The sequence below is a fragment of the Salvelinus alpinus genome, chromosome 5, assembly GCF_045679555.1.
Source record: "Salvelinus alpinus chromosome 5, SLU_Salpinus.1, whole genome shotgun sequence".
NCBI classification, from domain to species: Eukaryota; Metazoa; Chordata; class Actinopteri; order Salmoniformes; family Salmonidae; genus Salvelinus; species Salvelinus alpinus.
Genome location: NC_092090.1, coordinates 79,806,078 through 79,823,573, shown reverse-complemented (window position 1 = coordinate 79,823,573; position 17,496 = coordinate 79,806,078). Strand labels below are relative to the sequence as shown.

General features: G+C 46.8%; 1 protein-coding gene across 1 annotated transcript in view; it reads right to left on the bottom strand.

Moving 5' to 3' along the window:
- Window positions 1–861: 861 nt before the first annotated feature.
- Window positions 862–17,496, bottom strand: part of LOC139576946 (zinc finger CCCH domain-containing protein 13-like) — a 33,857-nt gene continuing 17,222 nt past the window's right edge. Inside the window, exons 7-14 of the mRNA XM_071403571.1 lie at window positions 17,187–17,381; window positions 5,193–5,305; window positions 3,873–4,038; window positions 3,618–3,789; window positions 3,264–3,400; window positions 3,004–3,146; window positions 2,795–2,884; window positions 862–2,613 (exon numbers count right to left, since the gene is read on the bottom strand). Coding sequence (XP_071259672.1) covers window positions 2,809–2,884; window positions 3,004–3,146; window positions 3,264–3,400; window positions 3,618–3,789; window positions 3,873–4,038; window positions 5,193–5,305; window positions 17,187–17,381 — 1,002 coding nt within the window. The 3' untranslated portion in view covers window positions 862–2,613; window positions 2,795–2,808. The remainder of the gene's footprint in view (window positions 2,614–2,794; window positions 2,885–3,003; window positions 3,147–3,263; window positions 3,401–3,617; window positions 3,790–3,872; window positions 4,039–5,192; window positions 5,306–17,186; window positions 17,382–17,496) is intronic.

The following is a 17,496-nucleotide window of genomic DNA, read 5'->3' as shown; positions in this document are numbered from 1 at the left end:
ACCTTGTTAATCCTGCTGTGCAGAACCAAGCTGGTTTTACCTGGATATGCCTGCTGTGTATTGATAGCCTCTCTCTCTCTGTGCCACTTGGTGTTTGGGGTTGAGCCGTTGGAGGGCAGTGGCAGGGGGGGTATTTATGGTTTATTTCTGGCCACAACAGCAGAAAAGGGGGAGCTGTTGATACAGCAAGTCTGTCGCTGACATTGTGTCCATAACGCTACCTCTCAATATGCAGCTGTGTTGGCACACGCTACCCTGCCCGTCCGCCTGGCTGCCAGTGCGTGGTATGTGCGGGTACACGGAGAGGGAGCCAAGAGGATTCAGCAAACAGTCCCACTCAGCACAAACTGGTAGACACGCTCTCACACACACACTAACCACACCCAGCAGTCTAAACATCACCTAACCTCCTCACACCACTCTGACCAATAACATCACCAACACATAAGGAACCAAACCATTCATAAAAACAAACATAATTGACCTCATTTTACTATATCCTGTTGACATCATTTACATTCATTGACCAAACCCTGACCCTCAATCTCTCTTAAACCTCCCTACATCAAACACTCTACACAACTCGACCTCACTTAAACCTCGCTACACAACTCTCTTAAACCTCCCTACACAACTCTACCACTCTTAAACCTCCCTACACTAAAACACTACCTCTCCAATACCACCCTACACCAAATACTACCTTGCCTATACGTACTTCCCTAGTACAAACACTATCGACCGCTCTGTTACACAAAAGACACCATTTTAAATTCATACCACCGCAGACTGAAGGGGGTGGGTCTGAACTGAAATGAGCATAATGCAAAAGTAATATTTTGCCCAATAATTACAAAATCAGAAGCTTAACGCAGTACATTTTATTGAGAATTTACACTTTTGAACAACGGCCTTACAACAGTGCAATATACATTTTACTTTCAAATAAAACAGACGAGAAAGAGAAAAAAATAAGTAATGACAAAGTCAAACTCCATGGACAGACACCAAAGGGACAACAACTCAAAACATTCACTTGCATTGCATTAGCGTTCCAACGTCTGTCTACAAAAATGCTGTAGTGGAAGTAGTGGGACAGTGGAGCACGGCTAACATGGTCAGGGGAATGGCCTAAGTCAGCTCAAACAAGCCCTAAAACAACTGGTGCAAATAGTCCAAGTCATGTGCAGAAAAAAAGGGTAAATTACCACCCTCATCTCAAAACAATATACTTTACTTGCATTCCCCACTGGAGTAGTGTACGCCATACTCCACCGACCATGTGCACAATGGGACCATTACAGTTGTGGATGAAGCCATGATATCCAGACTGTGATTGTACCACTGCTACTTGGTGTGGCCATTCAGTTAAGTGTCTGAGTAAAGCATGATAAAAAGGACCAGACTGTGCATGCATATCCTTTCCCAAACAATGATGGGAAAATGCACGTGAGGTCGCTAAATGGGAGATGTGTTGCAGACATGCTGGTAAAACAGAAACCAGGGAGTGCACATTGAATGTATGGCTCATTGGTAACATGTACATTTTCCTTGCAATCCTTACTCACTCATCCATCAGTATTACACACACAATCATTTGATCTTTCACTGAAGAGGTAAGTGGAGGTGAAGGGAGGAAGAACAGGCTGATTAGCGTTCATGCGTGCGTGTAATTGAGATGGAGGTAGATGTCCATTGTGATTAACCCTTCCCCTCCCCTTTTCCACCAGTAGAAACAGATTCAGACATGATTGAAAATACAGCGAACACAAAGCATTCCTCTTCACCCATAAGTTTAAAGGGACTGCATGACGTCAACACAACAGGTTCTCAGTTAGTTCATGACATCAGTCACCGAGTGGCTCAGAGGAATGGGGTTGGGGACCTCTGCTGTAGTGATGCTTTAAATGCTCTCCATACAAACCCAGCATTCAGCTTCCAAATTTGCAACAATACAAATATAACATTTCATGATTACAGATACCATATTTATTAGTAACACATAATACAGGCTGGCTGACCATTAGTTCAGCAGTGTTTTGTTCTCTATGATCCATGACAAAAAATAAAATCTGAAATATTTTCCAACACTCCTCCACTGACAGATACAATTAACGCATAGACTAACCTGAAAATGATATTTAAAAGAGAAAACGAAATAAAAATATGTCTTGTGGAGGTGCTATACTGTCCTCCACCTTATTGAAGCACTTCCAGGTTAAGAGGCATGTGGTCCCACAAGTTAACCATTAATGAAATACAACCTGACAGGAGAGAATGGGATCGCCCCCTTCCGTAGTCTTCCCTGTCACGTGAGAGGGTAAAGTGGCTTTATGCAAAGACCCCCCTGACACAGGAGGTGGAGGAGCTAGCAGTGAAATGGACACGCTGAGCAGAGCAGCCCCATGTTTTCCCTTGCTCGTTTCATCCATAAGACCGAGGTTGTCTGAAAGAAGGCACCATGCACATGGATTTGAGCAAGGCAGGAAGAGAACAGAGAAAAGAAACAAACAGATGACGAATTACAACGTCAGCAGCAGAATTCCCATCTTCTCAGGGTCCAATGTTAAGGCTACTGTCCGATTCTCCACCAGATTCTTCAGTTAAGGCAACCTACAGAGGGACGATGCAAACAGATACAAACCATCAGCATTTTAGGGTTACGTATTAGCAAAACAGACACTAGAATATTGTCTAATTATGAAAATGTGGTAAAATGTCAGGTTTATTGCATACAGCACCCTATGATAAAGAATGATTCATAATAAGGAACATTTGTGAGAAGAGAGCTCACCTGCTCATTCACACTTAGCTGTCATTTTCATACTGACTCAAGCGCTTCTTGGACTTCAGCTCTCTCAGCCACTGTGGTGAGGCCTCTTCACTAAGAGAGACAGACATTACAACTGGTAAATATTTCTGTTCCAACTATCAACTATCACCCCTGGTTTGGGTTATTAGATCCAGGCTGAACAGAGGGAAGAGACAGGGTCACCATCTTACCCATTTTCTTTCCCTACGGAGGGGGGCAGCACACGGGACGCCCGGGGCAGGAAGGGTGATTTAGGAGAACGGGATAACTGGGAGGGAGAAGTGGCGGGTCCCTCTGTCTGATTGTCAGAATCGCTTCTCTTCTTAAGCTGGGCCTGCCAAACAGAGGGAGAAACAAGCAGGAAAACATATCAAAAGCATTTTTCAGAGCAGTAGGAGTGACAACATTACACTCCTGGTCAACTCTGTCTGTTTCTCTTGGGGAGCCTCACCATGAGAGCAGACGGGTCCATCCCAGGGAAGAGGGCGACTCTCTGGGGCTGGGAGGAGGCAGCAGCAGAGCGGGGGTCTACTCCTCTCGCTTGCTCCTCAGAGTCTGAGTCCTTCTTGGAAGACTCCACTTTGTCCTCTGTAGAGGACAACACACCTCTGAATACATCATTTCACAATCAAAACAAATAGGTTATTCAGAAGTCTAACAGATCTTTGACCATCTAAGTCACATCTCCAGTCTATCTGGTCAAATCATGTCCACTCAATCCATAGTAAAAGGTATGCAGCAGAACAAGGTAGTGGATGGAGATCTGGCCGAGGGGGTCTACATGAGAGCAGAGTCCAAGGCTGACCTGTGGAGTCTCGAGAGCGCCAGTCCTCAGTAGGCGTGGCCTGTCCCTCTGGGTGTACAGACAGAGCAGCAGTCTGACGAGAGACCCTGGAGGGGCGTGAACGTGGCCCCCGCATCTTACTCAACTGCACCCTGGAGCGCAGAGCACTGGAGTCCAGTAGGCTGGTGGAGGCCTGGAGAGAAACACAAAGCAAATCTTTGGAAACAAAGAAACTCTGACTTCTACGTCTTTTTAAAAAGGTGAAGTCAGTCTTACCTCAGGGAAGGGGAGTGGTTGTATCTCGGGCTGGGCAGAGAAGCCGTCTGGAGTGTCGAGGTCACTGGGCGGGGTGTGGACATGTTCCCCTGGCGTGTAAAGTGGAGTGGGTTTCCGAGGGGATTGACTGGGGTGGCTGTCTGAGGGGGGCGTGGCAGGAGTCAGGCTACAGGAAGGACAGACGGGAACAAACAGAAGACTACTTTAGGCTACCTTCCTAAAACTACACTACAGTCTGTTAAATGCATGCATTGGCAATGAGAGAACAACGTGACAGGTACTGTGTCTACTAGCTCTGTGACCGAGTAATATTCTCCTGTCTGGGTTTACTGTAGGAGCATCACATTTCATAGAGGATGCATGTGCATGACGACAACGCATGACAGGCAGACTCACGCTCCACTTTATTTCACATTGAGGGACGCAAACAGGGGTGAGTCACCTACTGTACACAATCATACTAGCTCAAAATCATCCCTGAGGTGATTCATTTGAATTACATTAAAATGACCCACTATCTGTTGACAGTCCCTTATATCGTATCTTTATCTGAAACTCTACAACAGCATCCAGTCATTTCTACTAAACATTATCCAGATTTTTGTTGCTGTGATACCATCTCCTAGCCACAGGAGGTCAGTGATAGACCGGCCTGCTGAGAGGCCATTTTGAGTGCTGGCGTAAACCAGGTTTCAGTGAGCTGCTGCTGCTCCTTGACCACAATGTGTCAGGAGTGCTGAGATTCTACTGTATCTGTACAGGAAGTACCTATAGATACCATAGTATGTTGATTTATTTCAATATCAGTAACTGTCTCTGCCTTGGAGGAGATGCTTGTGGGTGTTGTATGTTGTAAGGAAAAAGGTTGAGATGATTATTAGCCATAATGGTGGGACAGCAGAGAATCCATTGCCTGCGGCTAATTGTCCACTCTGCCCTATCTAGAAGGCTGGACCCAACGCGTCTCCGTGACTTTGTCTTAAGGTCAATGCTCCAGGAGAAGAGACGACAGCGCACATCTCTCCCTTTAGCTGCATCCATGCAATACTACTTATCAATCCAGGGGGTGTTAAATTGGAGATCACATGGTTGAGGATTGCATATTTAGAGGGAGAAGTGACTGGGAGGCATTCAGTACTAGGGATGTCGAGATGTCTTGATATCAGGGTAAAGCCTCATGGGAAATTAGTAATCATAGAGGATCAGCATATTTAGTAACCGAAAACATGAGCACATCCTGTTTCATAGGTCCAGCCCACAGGAGCCACACCTGTGATGGGTTGTGTGTGTGTGTGTGTATATATATATATATATATTCACCTATCGTCAGTGTGCAGTCCTGTCTCCCAGGTCCCGTACTGACTGTCCGTCTCACGGACCAGTGTGTCCATGTCCCTCCCCTCCTCACCGTCCACATTCTGCTTCAACTGCTCCTGAGAGAGAGAGAGAGATGGACAGGGAGAAAATGACAAGTCAGTCAAAAAGGAGTGGATGCAGTGCATTCAGATAGTATTCAGACCCCTTCCCCTTTTGTTACGTTACAGCCTTATTCTAAAGGGGAGAAGAAGAAAAAATCCCTCATTAATCTACACAAAATACCCCATAATGAAAATAAGTTCAGAAATGTTTGCAAATTTAAACAAAAATAGTTATTTCCATTTGCATAAGTATTCAGACCCTTTGCTATGAGACTCGACATTGAGCTCAAGTGCATCCTGTTTCCATTGATCATCCTTGAGATGTTTCTACAACTCCACCTGTGGTAAATTCAATTGATTGGACATGATTTGGAAAGGCACACACCTGTCTAATATAAGGTCCCACAGTTCAGTGCATGTCAGAACAAAAACCAAGCCATGAGGTCAAAGGAATTGTCCGTAGAGCCCCGAGACAGGATTGTGTCGAGGCACAGATCTGGGGAAGGGTACCAAAAAAAATCTGCAGCATTGAAGGTTGCAAAAGAACACAGTGGCCTCCATCATTCTTAAATGGAAGAAATATGGAACCACCAAGACTTTCTAGAGCTGGCCGGCCAAACTGAGCAATCGGGAGAGAAGGGTCTTGGTCAGGGAGGTGACCAAGAACCCGGTGGTCACTCTGAAAGAGCACCAGAGTTCCTCTGTGGAGTTGGGAGAACCTTCCAGAAGAACAACCGTCTCTACAGCACTCCACCAATCAGGCCTTTGTGGTAGAGTGGCCAGACAGAAGCAACTCCTCAGTAAAAGGAACATGACGGCCCACTTGGAGTTTTCCAAAAGGGACCTAAAGGACTCTCAGACCATGAGAAACAAGATTCTCTGGTCTGATGAAATCAAGATTGAACTCTTTGGCCTGAATGCCAAGCATCAATTCTGGAGGGACGGTGAAGCATGGTGGCGGCAGCATTACGCTGTGGGGATGTTTTTCAGCGGCAGGGACTGAGAGACTAGTCACAATTGAGGGAAAGATGAACGGAGCAAAGTACAGAGAGATCCTTGATGAAAACTTGCTCCAGAGTGCTCAGGACCTCAGACTGGGGTGAAGGTTCACCTTCCAACAGGACAACGACCCTAAGCACACAGCCAAGACAACGCAAGAGTGGCTCCGAGACAAGTCTCAATGTCCTTGAGTGGCCCAGCCAGAGCCCGGACTTGAACCCGATCGAACATCTCTGGAGAGACCTGAAAATAGCTGTGCAGTGACACTCCCCATCCAACCTGACAGAGCTTGATAGGATCTGCAGAGAAGAACGGGACAAACTACCCAAATACAGGTGTACCAAGCTTGTAACGTCATACACAAGAAGAGGTTGTAGTCGCTGCCAAAAGGTGCTTCAACAAAGTACTGAATACTTACGCAAACAGTTTTTGCTTCGTCATTATGGGGTAGTGCGTGTAGATTGATGAGGGAAAAAAAACAATTTCTCAACTTTAGAACAAGATCGTAACATAACAAAATGTGGAATAAGTGAAGGGGTCTGGATTCTTTCCAAACAATTTCTCAACTTTAGAACAAGATCGTAACATAACAAAATGTGGAATAAGTGAAGGGGTCTGGATTCTTTCCGAATGCACTGTATGTGCCATTGGAGTACCCCTCGGAGGTCAGAGGGAACACATTCCAATACGACAGAACTGGATTCATCTCCACCAGCCTGGAACAAACTATCAAAGCATCTTATTGGCTGTCGGTTCAATCCATCACCACGCCTGTGGAGCGAAACCCCGCCCAGCCTACAGTAACAAAGTTGGCCAGTTGAGAGAGAAAGGGAGAGTGACGCTGGTCCTGATAGCCCTGTATTGTGTGGCTATGGCCAGGCCAGCAGTGGGTGAGAAGGATAATGAGAGGTAATGGGATGAACTCACAGGGCCAGAGACTGGTGAGACACTGTTTGTCGTCTACTGAACCGTGGCTCTTTTAATGAGGCTTCTACAGAGGGCACACTGTCCTAAAACCACACACTCACTGCTCCTGTGCATGCATTCAAGCCTGTGTAAGTGCACACACATACTGTATAGAAATAGAGAAATACTGCTGAACTTCCATGATCTCTACTGACTTCCTTGACAGTGCTATACAGATGCACTGCTGCACCACAACACCATGTCTAAAGAGAATGATTGAGGGAAATGTAATGGGTGTTTGGTGTGTGTGTGTGTGTGTGTGTGTGTGTGTGTGTAAAGGAGTGAGAGCAGGGCCAGAGGGAGGAGGGAAAGGGAGAACAACAGTACAGGATGTCATTCATCATCAATGCCTTTCCTGACAGGAAGAAAGGCCAGGGAGAACAGTAAGAAACTCCATCTGAGAAAGCACTTGCACCAAAAGTACATTAACTCCTCCTCTCCAGGCTTTACAGCCCTAAAAAAAGTATATTTACAGCATAGTAACCTAGGCTTGTTTTTAAATCCACACAGATCTTTCTGCCAAATCTGGCTTCAGCAGTTAAACAAGCACCCGTTTGAACATGCTGTTGGTCACATGACTAATGCCTCAGGCTAACAGGTGGGCTGGGCTCAGGGTCAATTAAACAGGAATGCTAATCGATCTACATGCATAGGCCTTTCAAACAGATTAGGTTGGGTCAGTGTTATGGTACAGCTACGTTTCCCGACGTGAGGGGTTTACTGAGAAGCATAGGAGTAACAATAGCAACACAGTGAAGAGACACTGAGGGGTTTACTGAGAAGCATAGGAGTAACAATAGCAACACAGTGAAGAGAAAGTGAGGGGTTTACTGAGAAGCATAGGAGTAACAATAGCAACACAGTAAAGAGACAGTGAGGGGTTTACTGAGAAGCATAGGAGTAACAATAGCAACACAGTGAAGAGAAAGTGAGGGGTTTACTGAGAAGCATAGGAGTAACAATAGCAACACAGTAAAGAGACAGTGAGGGGTTTACTGAGAAGCACAGGAGTAACAATAGCAACACAGTGAAGAGACAGTGAGGGGTTTACTGATAAGCACAGGAGTAACAATAGCAACACAGTGAAGAGACAGTGAGGGGTTTACTGAGAAGCATAGGAGTAACAATAGCAACACAGTGAAGAGACAGTGAGGGGTTTACTGAGAAGCATAGGAGTAACAATAGCAACACAGTGAAGAGAAAGTGAGGGGTTTACTGAGAAGCATAGGAGTAACAATAGCAACACAGTGAAGAGAAAGTGAGGGGTTTACTGAGAAGCATAGGAGTAACAATAGCAACACAGTAAAGAGACAGTGAGGGGTTTACTGAGAAGCATAGGAGTAACAACAGCAACACAGTGAAGAGACAGTGAGGGGTTTACTGAGAAGCATAGGAGTAACAATAGCAACATAGTGAAGAGACAGTGAGGGGTTTACTGAGAAGCATAGGAGTAACAACAGCAACACAGTGAAGAGACAGTGAGGGGTTTACTGAGAAGCATAGGAGTAACAATAGCAACACAGTGAAGAGACAGTGAGGGGTTTACTGAGAAGCATAGGAGTAACAACAGCAACACAGTGAAGAGACAGTGAGGGGTTTACTGAGAAGCATAGGAGTAACAATAGCAACACAGTGAAGAGACCAACAAGGTGCAGTAAGAGATGAACGCTTAAGTGTTGCCTTCTAAAACCCTCTCATTTCTGGCAGGAATGGTTCCTGATAGTTCAAAAGACAGTCAGAGAAAGACCTCTCACACCCACTTAATCCCTCTATATCATGAATTTCAGCCTAAGATTTAGTACAACTAATTCACAGGACTAAGCATGTAGGATTCAATAAGCAAATCTCCTGTAATCTAAATTCCTTGGAACTTGTACCATATCCACCGTGTACGTGGTTGATCTTTAGCACACCCAAACACACCCTCACTTAGTGTTTGCCGCTCCTGAGGCTACCCGGTTACCTGCCAACCAAACAATAGCAGCAAGACAGAGAGGGTTAAGAAATAACATAGGCTGACTTGTAGTGCTGCTTAAAGCCCTTTAGTATTGACCATGTGAGGGTGTAGGCTCTGCTATCAACAATGCACTCTGGACACTAGGAAAGAGCAGGCATGCATGGCACCTTATTGTGAATCAGAGCCGTAGTGAAGTAGATGTTTCCTTAATAACATTAGCCTTGGCCAGCCTCCTCTGCTAAGATACCCCCTCTGTGGACAGGAAGGGTGTGTCAATGGAAATGACAGAACAATGAGCGGATGAATAGAAGGAGGGAGGAGAGAAAGGGTGATTGATAATCTAACATGTTTGAGGAAGTAGAGGAGCCAAGGCCTTGGAAAGTTAGACCTGCCAGACATCACGGCTCTGAAACACAGCCTGTATTATGACATCACATTTATGAAAATGTTCACCGTAAATCCCCTTCTTATTTTAATACAATATGCCTACTTTGGGTTGAGATGAAACACATGCTGGGCCTATTACGTTACTGTGAAGACATAGTCACTTTAAGTTGGATTAATCCACTTCCTTACTGCAAAACAATCATTCATATCCCCCCTGAATAACAGTCAGTCAGTCACACAGCTCTACGAATGAGGACGTGCTGTGCAGCTCTAAGACATTTAACACATGGTCCTGCTGCCTGGAAGCAGACAACACATAACAGGCCAGTTACTTAGTGCAGGTACAATGACCCCAACACGAACACTGCAGAACAAACCTCACAGTGCCCCCAGTACGCCCCAACACCTCTCTCCTGCTCTAACCCCTCTAGGTGTAGTCTTCCTCAGTAGGAATGTTTAACAGTAAACACATTGACCATGGAGTGGACTGGTCAACAACGACACTTTGCAGCTATCCTAATATGACTACAGATCCCATGAGCACCAATCCCGTCAACAACAGAGCAGCACTCTAGCCACATGTCACAAACTTAGCAAAATAAGAAACGTCCCTTTTTCAGGACCATGTCTTTCAAAGATAATTCATAAAAATCCAAATAACGTCACAGATCTTCATTGTAAAGGGTTTAAACACCGTTTCCCATGTTTGTTCAATGAACCATAAACAATTAATGAACATGCACCTAAGACACTAACAGCTTACGGTAGGCAATTGAGGTTACAGTTATGAAAACTTAGGACACTAAGAGGCCTTTCTACTGACTCTGAAAAACACCAAAAGAAAGATGCCCAGGGTCCCTGCTCATCTGCGTGAACGTGCCTTAGGTATGCTGCAAGGAGGCATGAAGACTGCAGATGTGGCCAGGGCAAAAAATTGCAATATCCGTACTGTGAGACGCCTAAGACAGGGCTACAGGGAGACAGGACGGACTGTCCTCGCAGTGGGAGACCACGTGTAACAACACCTTCACAGGATCAGTACATCCGAACATCACACCTGCGGGACAGGTACAGGATGGCAACAACAACTGCCTGAGTTACCCCAGGAATGCACAATCCCTGCATCAGTGCTCAGACTGTTCGCAATAGGCTGGACTGAGGGCTTGTAGGCCTGTTGTAAGGCAGGTCCTCACCAGACATCACCGGCAACAACGTCGCCTATGGGCACCGTCACTGGACCAGACAGGACTGGCAAAAAGTGTTCTTCACTGACGAGTCACGGTTTTGTCTCACCAGGGGTGATGGTCGGATTCGTGTTTATCGTCAAAGGAATGAGCGTTACACTGAGGCCTGTACTCTGGAGCGGGATCGATTTGGAGGTGGAGGGTCCGTCATGGTCTGGGGCGGTGTGTCACAGCATCATAGGACTGAGCTTATTGTCATTGCAGGCAATCTCAACGCTGTGCGTTACAGGGAAGACATCCTCCTCCCTCATGTGGTACCCTTCCTGCAGGCTCATCCTGACATGACCCTCCAGCATGACAATGCCACCAGCCATACTGCTCGTTCTGGTGTGATTTCCTGCAAGACAGGAATGTCAGTGTTCTGCCATGGCCAGCGAAGAGCCCGGATCTCAATCCCATTGAGCACATCTGGGACCTGTTGGATCGGAGGGTGAGGGCTAGTGCCATTCCCCACAGAAATGTCTGGGAACTTGCAGGTGCCTTGGTGGAAGAGTGGGGTAACATCTCACAGCAAGAACTGGCAAATCTGTTGCAGTCCATGAGGAGATGCACTGCAGTACTTAATGCAGCTGGTACTGACTGTTACACCAGATACTGACTGTTACTTTTGATTTTGACCTCCCCCTTTGTTCAGGGACACATTATTCCATTTCTGTTAGTCACATGTCTGTGGAACGTGTTCAGTTTATGTCTCAGTTGTTGAATCTTGTTACGTTCATACAAATGTTTACACATGTTAAGTTTGCTGAAAATAAACGCAGTTGACAGTTACCAAAACACTGACCTGAACTGAACAGGGTATTTTGTTCTGTCATTATTACATCAGTGTAATGTACAGACAAGGGGCCAAGTGTTTGCTAAGAATGCAGAACAGAATGTCATTAAAACCAGACTGACTCGGCTTAAGAACTTAAGACCAGTGGGCCTGGCTGATACAGGCTGCAGGGTAGAAGACTGGGTCCAGAGGGAGAGGTGGTGGGTTCAGGTCAGCTGGATCAGCCTGAGGGAGACCAGGGCATCTGGAGGATCCACCAGCTGGTTCTCAGGTACTGTACGGACAACCAACAGGCTCTAGCTAAAAACAGACCACACATACACACAAGCCAGACAGAGAGAGTGAATCAGTAAAGGGCTGCTGAGTCTGTGTGGGGGTTACGTTCTTTCTTTGTATTCAGACGTGAGAGTCCAGGTGTGTCGACCTTCTGGGCATTAGGTACCGTGGAGGGGAAAAAAACAACAGTACTGCATCCCTTGAGGACTGGAGTTGTGCATGGGCAGTTGTGTACCATCCATCCCAGCACCCCCATGGTCCTTTCAGTGAGTAGACCACCCCCCAAACTCCTCTCACCCTTTCTAGCGCTCCATTATCTGGCTGGCCCCTGTTCAGCTCTTTCTCCTCACATCTCACTGGGCTCCGTTCTATGACCATTCATCACCTCTCTCCTGACCAGCTGCAGAACACACTGATGCTCCTGGTCAATGACACACAAACAAGCAGATCTGCAAATCTCGTAAAAACGGCAATCAAACTGTATCCAGACTAACAGTACAATTAACACTTCATCTCACACCCGGACTTCATTGTCTAAGATAACTGACCTACAATGGGTGTCATTACACACCTACTGCAACTACATGGGATCCATAGCTATATAGTCTATATCCATACATGGATTCCAGCACTGTTGTTGACTGCTCTATACACAGACGGATTTTACCCCCAAGCCATAAGACTCCTGAACAGGTAATCAAATGGCTACCCGGACTATTTGCATTGTGCCCCCCCAACCCCTCTTTTTACACTGCTGCTACTCTGTTTATCATATATGCATAGTCACTTTAACTATACATTCATGTACATACTACCTCAATTGGGCCGACCAACCAGTGCTCCCGCACATTGGCTAACCGTGCTATCTGCATTGTGTCCCGCCATCCACCAACCCCTCTTTTACGCTACAGCTACTCTCTGTTCATCATATATGCATACTCACTTTAACCATATCTACATGTACAAATTACCTCAAATCAGCCTGACTAACCGGTGCCTATTGTTCACCTAATACCTTTTTTGCACTATTGGTTAGAGCCTGTAGCCTCGCTACTGTTATAGCCTCGCTACTTTTATAGCCTGTCTTTTTACTGTTTTATTTCTTTACTTACCTATTGTTCACCTAATACCTTTTTTGCACTATTGGTTAGAGCCTGTAAGTAAGCATTTCACTGTAAGGTCTACACCTGTTGTATTTGATTTGACTTGATTAAACCAGACCATAGTTTAGGAGGGAGGGACAGGGGGCGAGAAACACAACTCCAGCCCACAGTAAGCTATGACCTGAGGAGCCAGTGACACTGCGGTTGCAGTGGGAGCTATGGTGCACACACAGACAAAGGTCAGTGTTATGTCAAAGATGGTATGAGACGCATAGGGCGAGAGAGAGGACACAGAAGCAGATGAGGCACAGAGGGGAGCACTGTGAGCACAGAACAGCGAAGAAAAGCAGAACAGTCAGGAACTATCAGGATCAGAGAGAGAATTCACATTGCAACACAAATAGACAGACATAAAACACACAAGTAGAGAAGGCCTTGACAAGTTTGAGGTGCTTGGAATGGGCAGTGACTGACAAAAGGACAGTTGGTGGTGAGAAGGATTGATGGGGGGGGGCAAGTGTCAAATTGTGTGTGTCTTACAGCAGTGGGGGTGTTGGGGGTGCTGGTCCCAGGACGCCTGCGTAGGGACAGGCGCTGCTGGCTGCGCAGAGAGAACCTACGGAAAGAGTCCCGGCTGCGAGAGGCCAGAGAACGTAACGAGTTGGCCCTCTTGAAGTCCCCGGGGCTGTCCTCGGCCCCCCTGCGTTCCACTGCACTGGACACCAAGCTGAGCGCCCCCTGCAGGGACCGGCGTGCGGTCCCCATCCACCCAGACACCTGGGACTGGGCCACCGACAGCTTGTCCCCCAGGTACTCCATCTCAGATCACTAAAAGACCAACGTCACAGAATGAAGTCCAGACAAAGCGCTCAGTCAGGCTGTGGTCCGGTACTGTAGGTCCTGAATCCAGTGTGATACCGTGGTCGATGGTGAGTCCTTGAGCCAGGTAGTCATCCAGGACCAGAGCTGGTGTCCTGGATACTGTTGAGGTGCGTAGCTAGGTCAATGCTGCAGTAGCTGGGCTGTTTGTAAGGGATAGCACAGCCTGTCAGATGCATCATGACTCCATTTCAGTCCATCATCGGCAGCGAGGTGAACTCTAAGCTTTCTGCTTTTCTGCAAAATGCCTATTTCCATACAGCTATACAGAAGGGCAAGACCGTAGCGGGGAACCCTTAACAGACAACCCCAGCTGGTAGAGAATCAGGTGTGACGATGCGTTCACAGCAGACATACTGCTGCACCATCTGCAAACAGGTTCTTGAGCCACATAATGATGATCAGACCAAGTAGCAGCAATAAACCCACAGACGTAGAAGTGCAATGCAATGTCACAACATAGCTCATCTGTTCTGATTCTCACACCCCTCACAGCGGGTTTCTGAAGCTGTCGCTGCCGCTCAGACACGTCCTCAATCGGAGGAACACAATTTTAAAAATCTACCTCTCCATAGACCCCACACGGCAGTCGTCTTCCTGGTGGAAAACTTTACAGGAAGAACGGTGCTGAACAGAACAGCTGGTGTCAGGCAGGAGGAAGAGCTGTACTGATTCCTATTCCCTCGGAGTACACAGCACACCAACAGCAGAGCAGCACCGTGGATATAGAAGCACAAACAGGAGAGGAGATTGTGATGCTAAGGTCAAATCCATGAGAGACAAAGTCCAGTGCACTGTCCTTCCTTTCCTCTCCCCCTGCAGGTACAGGCCGATAGAGAAATGCGTCAGTCTCCTGCTCCCATTCCCCAGCACTACAGGACTCACGCTCAAGGAGAAATTGAGCGAACAAAGTGAGGGAGGGGAGAGAGGAGGCAGGGAGAAGCGGAGAGAGGGAGGGCCCTGATTTGCAGTGCAGGAGGGGAGGGCGATATGTTCTGCGGTGCTCCATCTCGCCTGCATGTTTCTGCTTGCAGCGAGCAAGAGAGAATTCTCACAGGCATAGTCAGCACAGGGCAGAGGGGGTAGAAAGCAAACATAGGAAGGATGGGGGGGTGGGGGTTGAAAGTGATAGGAACTTTATGTTGAGCCTATACCTTCAAATAGATGGAGAGAATGCTTGCCTGAAAGAGAGAGAGGGAGCAAAAGAGCAAGGAGGAGACCGGTGTAGCGGTTTTCAAGAGCCGGGGTTGTGGCCGTCAGCAGCAGTGAGCTCATGGCTAAAGGGAGGAATCATGACAGTGTGTCAGAGTTTGCCTAACAAATGTCTCCCTGACTCATGCAAACTGCATGTCAGGTCACAGAACTCTGTCCTTTCCCACTTTCATCTCACTGAATTAAACATTAGTGAGTAAGTAAGACACTCTAGTCTATAAAACAACCGAGTACCACAGATTTATTCTCAAACAGAAACCCCCTGAGAACAAACTGGGGCAGAGGCTGATGACTGCTACTCTGAACTGCCCACAAGTGCCACCTGGTGGACTTCTGGAGAACAGTTCTGAGGAACATTGTTTGCTTTAAGAACAGACTACCTCCAGGAACCATCCTATAGCTGGAAATCACAGTTCTCTCCACAGACACACAGACTCAAGTTTCATCAACACCAACTATGAAGATAACCATTTTACTACAGAAAACAAAGTCTGCTAATAACAATTGTCCAGCAAGAAATGACGGCCCTCAAGTCACCTGTAAACAGAGTCCACAAAGGGACGTTGGCCTAATGACTTCAGTTGTATCCGTCTCGTCTGTCCTCTCCCTGGTTTCCCTGCTCTGATGAATCATCTCCCATCACAGCCAGTGTAGATGCCTTAGACAGCTCATGTAGTCTGAGCCTGGTGACCATAGTGCGCACTCACACTAGGCCCAACTTCCACACTGATACAGAGAAACACTATCACCACAACATCAAGCGACATCCAGTCATTGACACATGTTGATACTCCAAATCCACACTCACTCAATAAGTAGGTCCCCTCAACTACACCCATAAATTGGAGAAAAACATTCTTTCCCATTGACCCTCAGTGTAAAAGACCCAACTTCATTGTACATTTTTTTGCAGAAAAGCTGCTGTGTTGTTCAATGTACATGTAACCAGGTAAATAATTCCGACCTACAGTTCACCATGCTCCCACATAGGGAAATAGAGCCTGCGAGAAGAGCCCTGTGGCTTCTGGCTATTCGGCGTGGGAGAGTGGGAAATTGTGGAGACCCGGTGTCCAAGTAGGCTACACATAGCTATGTGTGGGAAAACATTTCACAGGTAAGACATTTACCTCGTTTAGTATTGTCTGTGTATGTATAGTCTGTTGTTGGTCTTGGCTAGCTTAATGTTCTGGTTGGTAGCTGTTACATCAATAACTCATTCTAGACCAGGTATTTCACACTCGTGTCTCCAGTTGGTCTACAAACAATTAAAAACTAGAATCCCTGCAGTAATTGCAGCACCACTCAGACCAGCAGGAGGTGACAGACACACAGAAAACATCATGAAGTAACACAGGGAGGGCTCATTGGGGGAAGGGAGGGCTCATTGGGGGAAGGGAGGGCTCATTGGGGGAAGGGAGGGCTCATTGGGGGAAGGGAGGGCTCATTGGGGGAAGGGAGGGCTCATTGGGGGAGGGGAGGGCAGCCTTGTCTCTGAATGGAATCTGCTTTGCAGCACAGGCTATTTACATGGTGCATGGGTGTCTGTAGTGTACCAGTGGTAAAGAGGAGCACAAACACTAAAGTATTAAGACAGGTGCTTGAATAAAAGGAATGTCTATCACACAATGGGAAATGTCACTGCAGAGCCTTTCTTCAGCTATGCAAACAGAAGGCTGTCAAAATGAGCAGCACATAATCCTGAATTACAGGCCTAAAAACATGATTTCATTTCTCTGCTTTGTGCTGTAAAAAGGGGTGGAGAGATGAGCGAGATCATGACTGTCACATTACTCATCACCCCCAGTGACTAACTGCATTCCTACTCCACCCTACTGTAACTCACACAAACCAATCTGCAAATCAAGTCATATACAAGCACATCTTTTACAAATCACCAGGGGTTTCTGTGAGATTCAGCTCAAAAGTATAAACAGTGATAACACATAGAACTGAGGGGCTCCAATTGTTACCATGATGAAGCAGTGTAATTTCACTGTAGCAGAAGCTCATTTCTGAAGCTTGTCCAACTTTGAGTCCGAAATGAGGTGATTGTGTGTGTGTACACCTGTGTGTATGGAAACAGAGCATCATGACTCACCCAGCTCTGTCGGCCTCTCTCTCTATGTGTACTCCTGCTCCTAATCCTGGACAGGCTCCCCTCCATAGCACTCGCAGACAGGGCTGATCTACGGGACACGCTGCGGGACCTGATCCTGGACAGGCTCCCCTCCATAGCACACTCAGACGGGGCTGATCTACGGGACACGCTGCGGGACCTCATCCGGTTCAGCTCCTAAGACATGGGGAGCGTAGAATGAAATGGAATGTTTGCTGTTACGGAACAGTTTACTAGCCTGCTAATATTGATATGCTGGAAAGTCTAGGGGTCTTACGCCTGGTTAACCGGT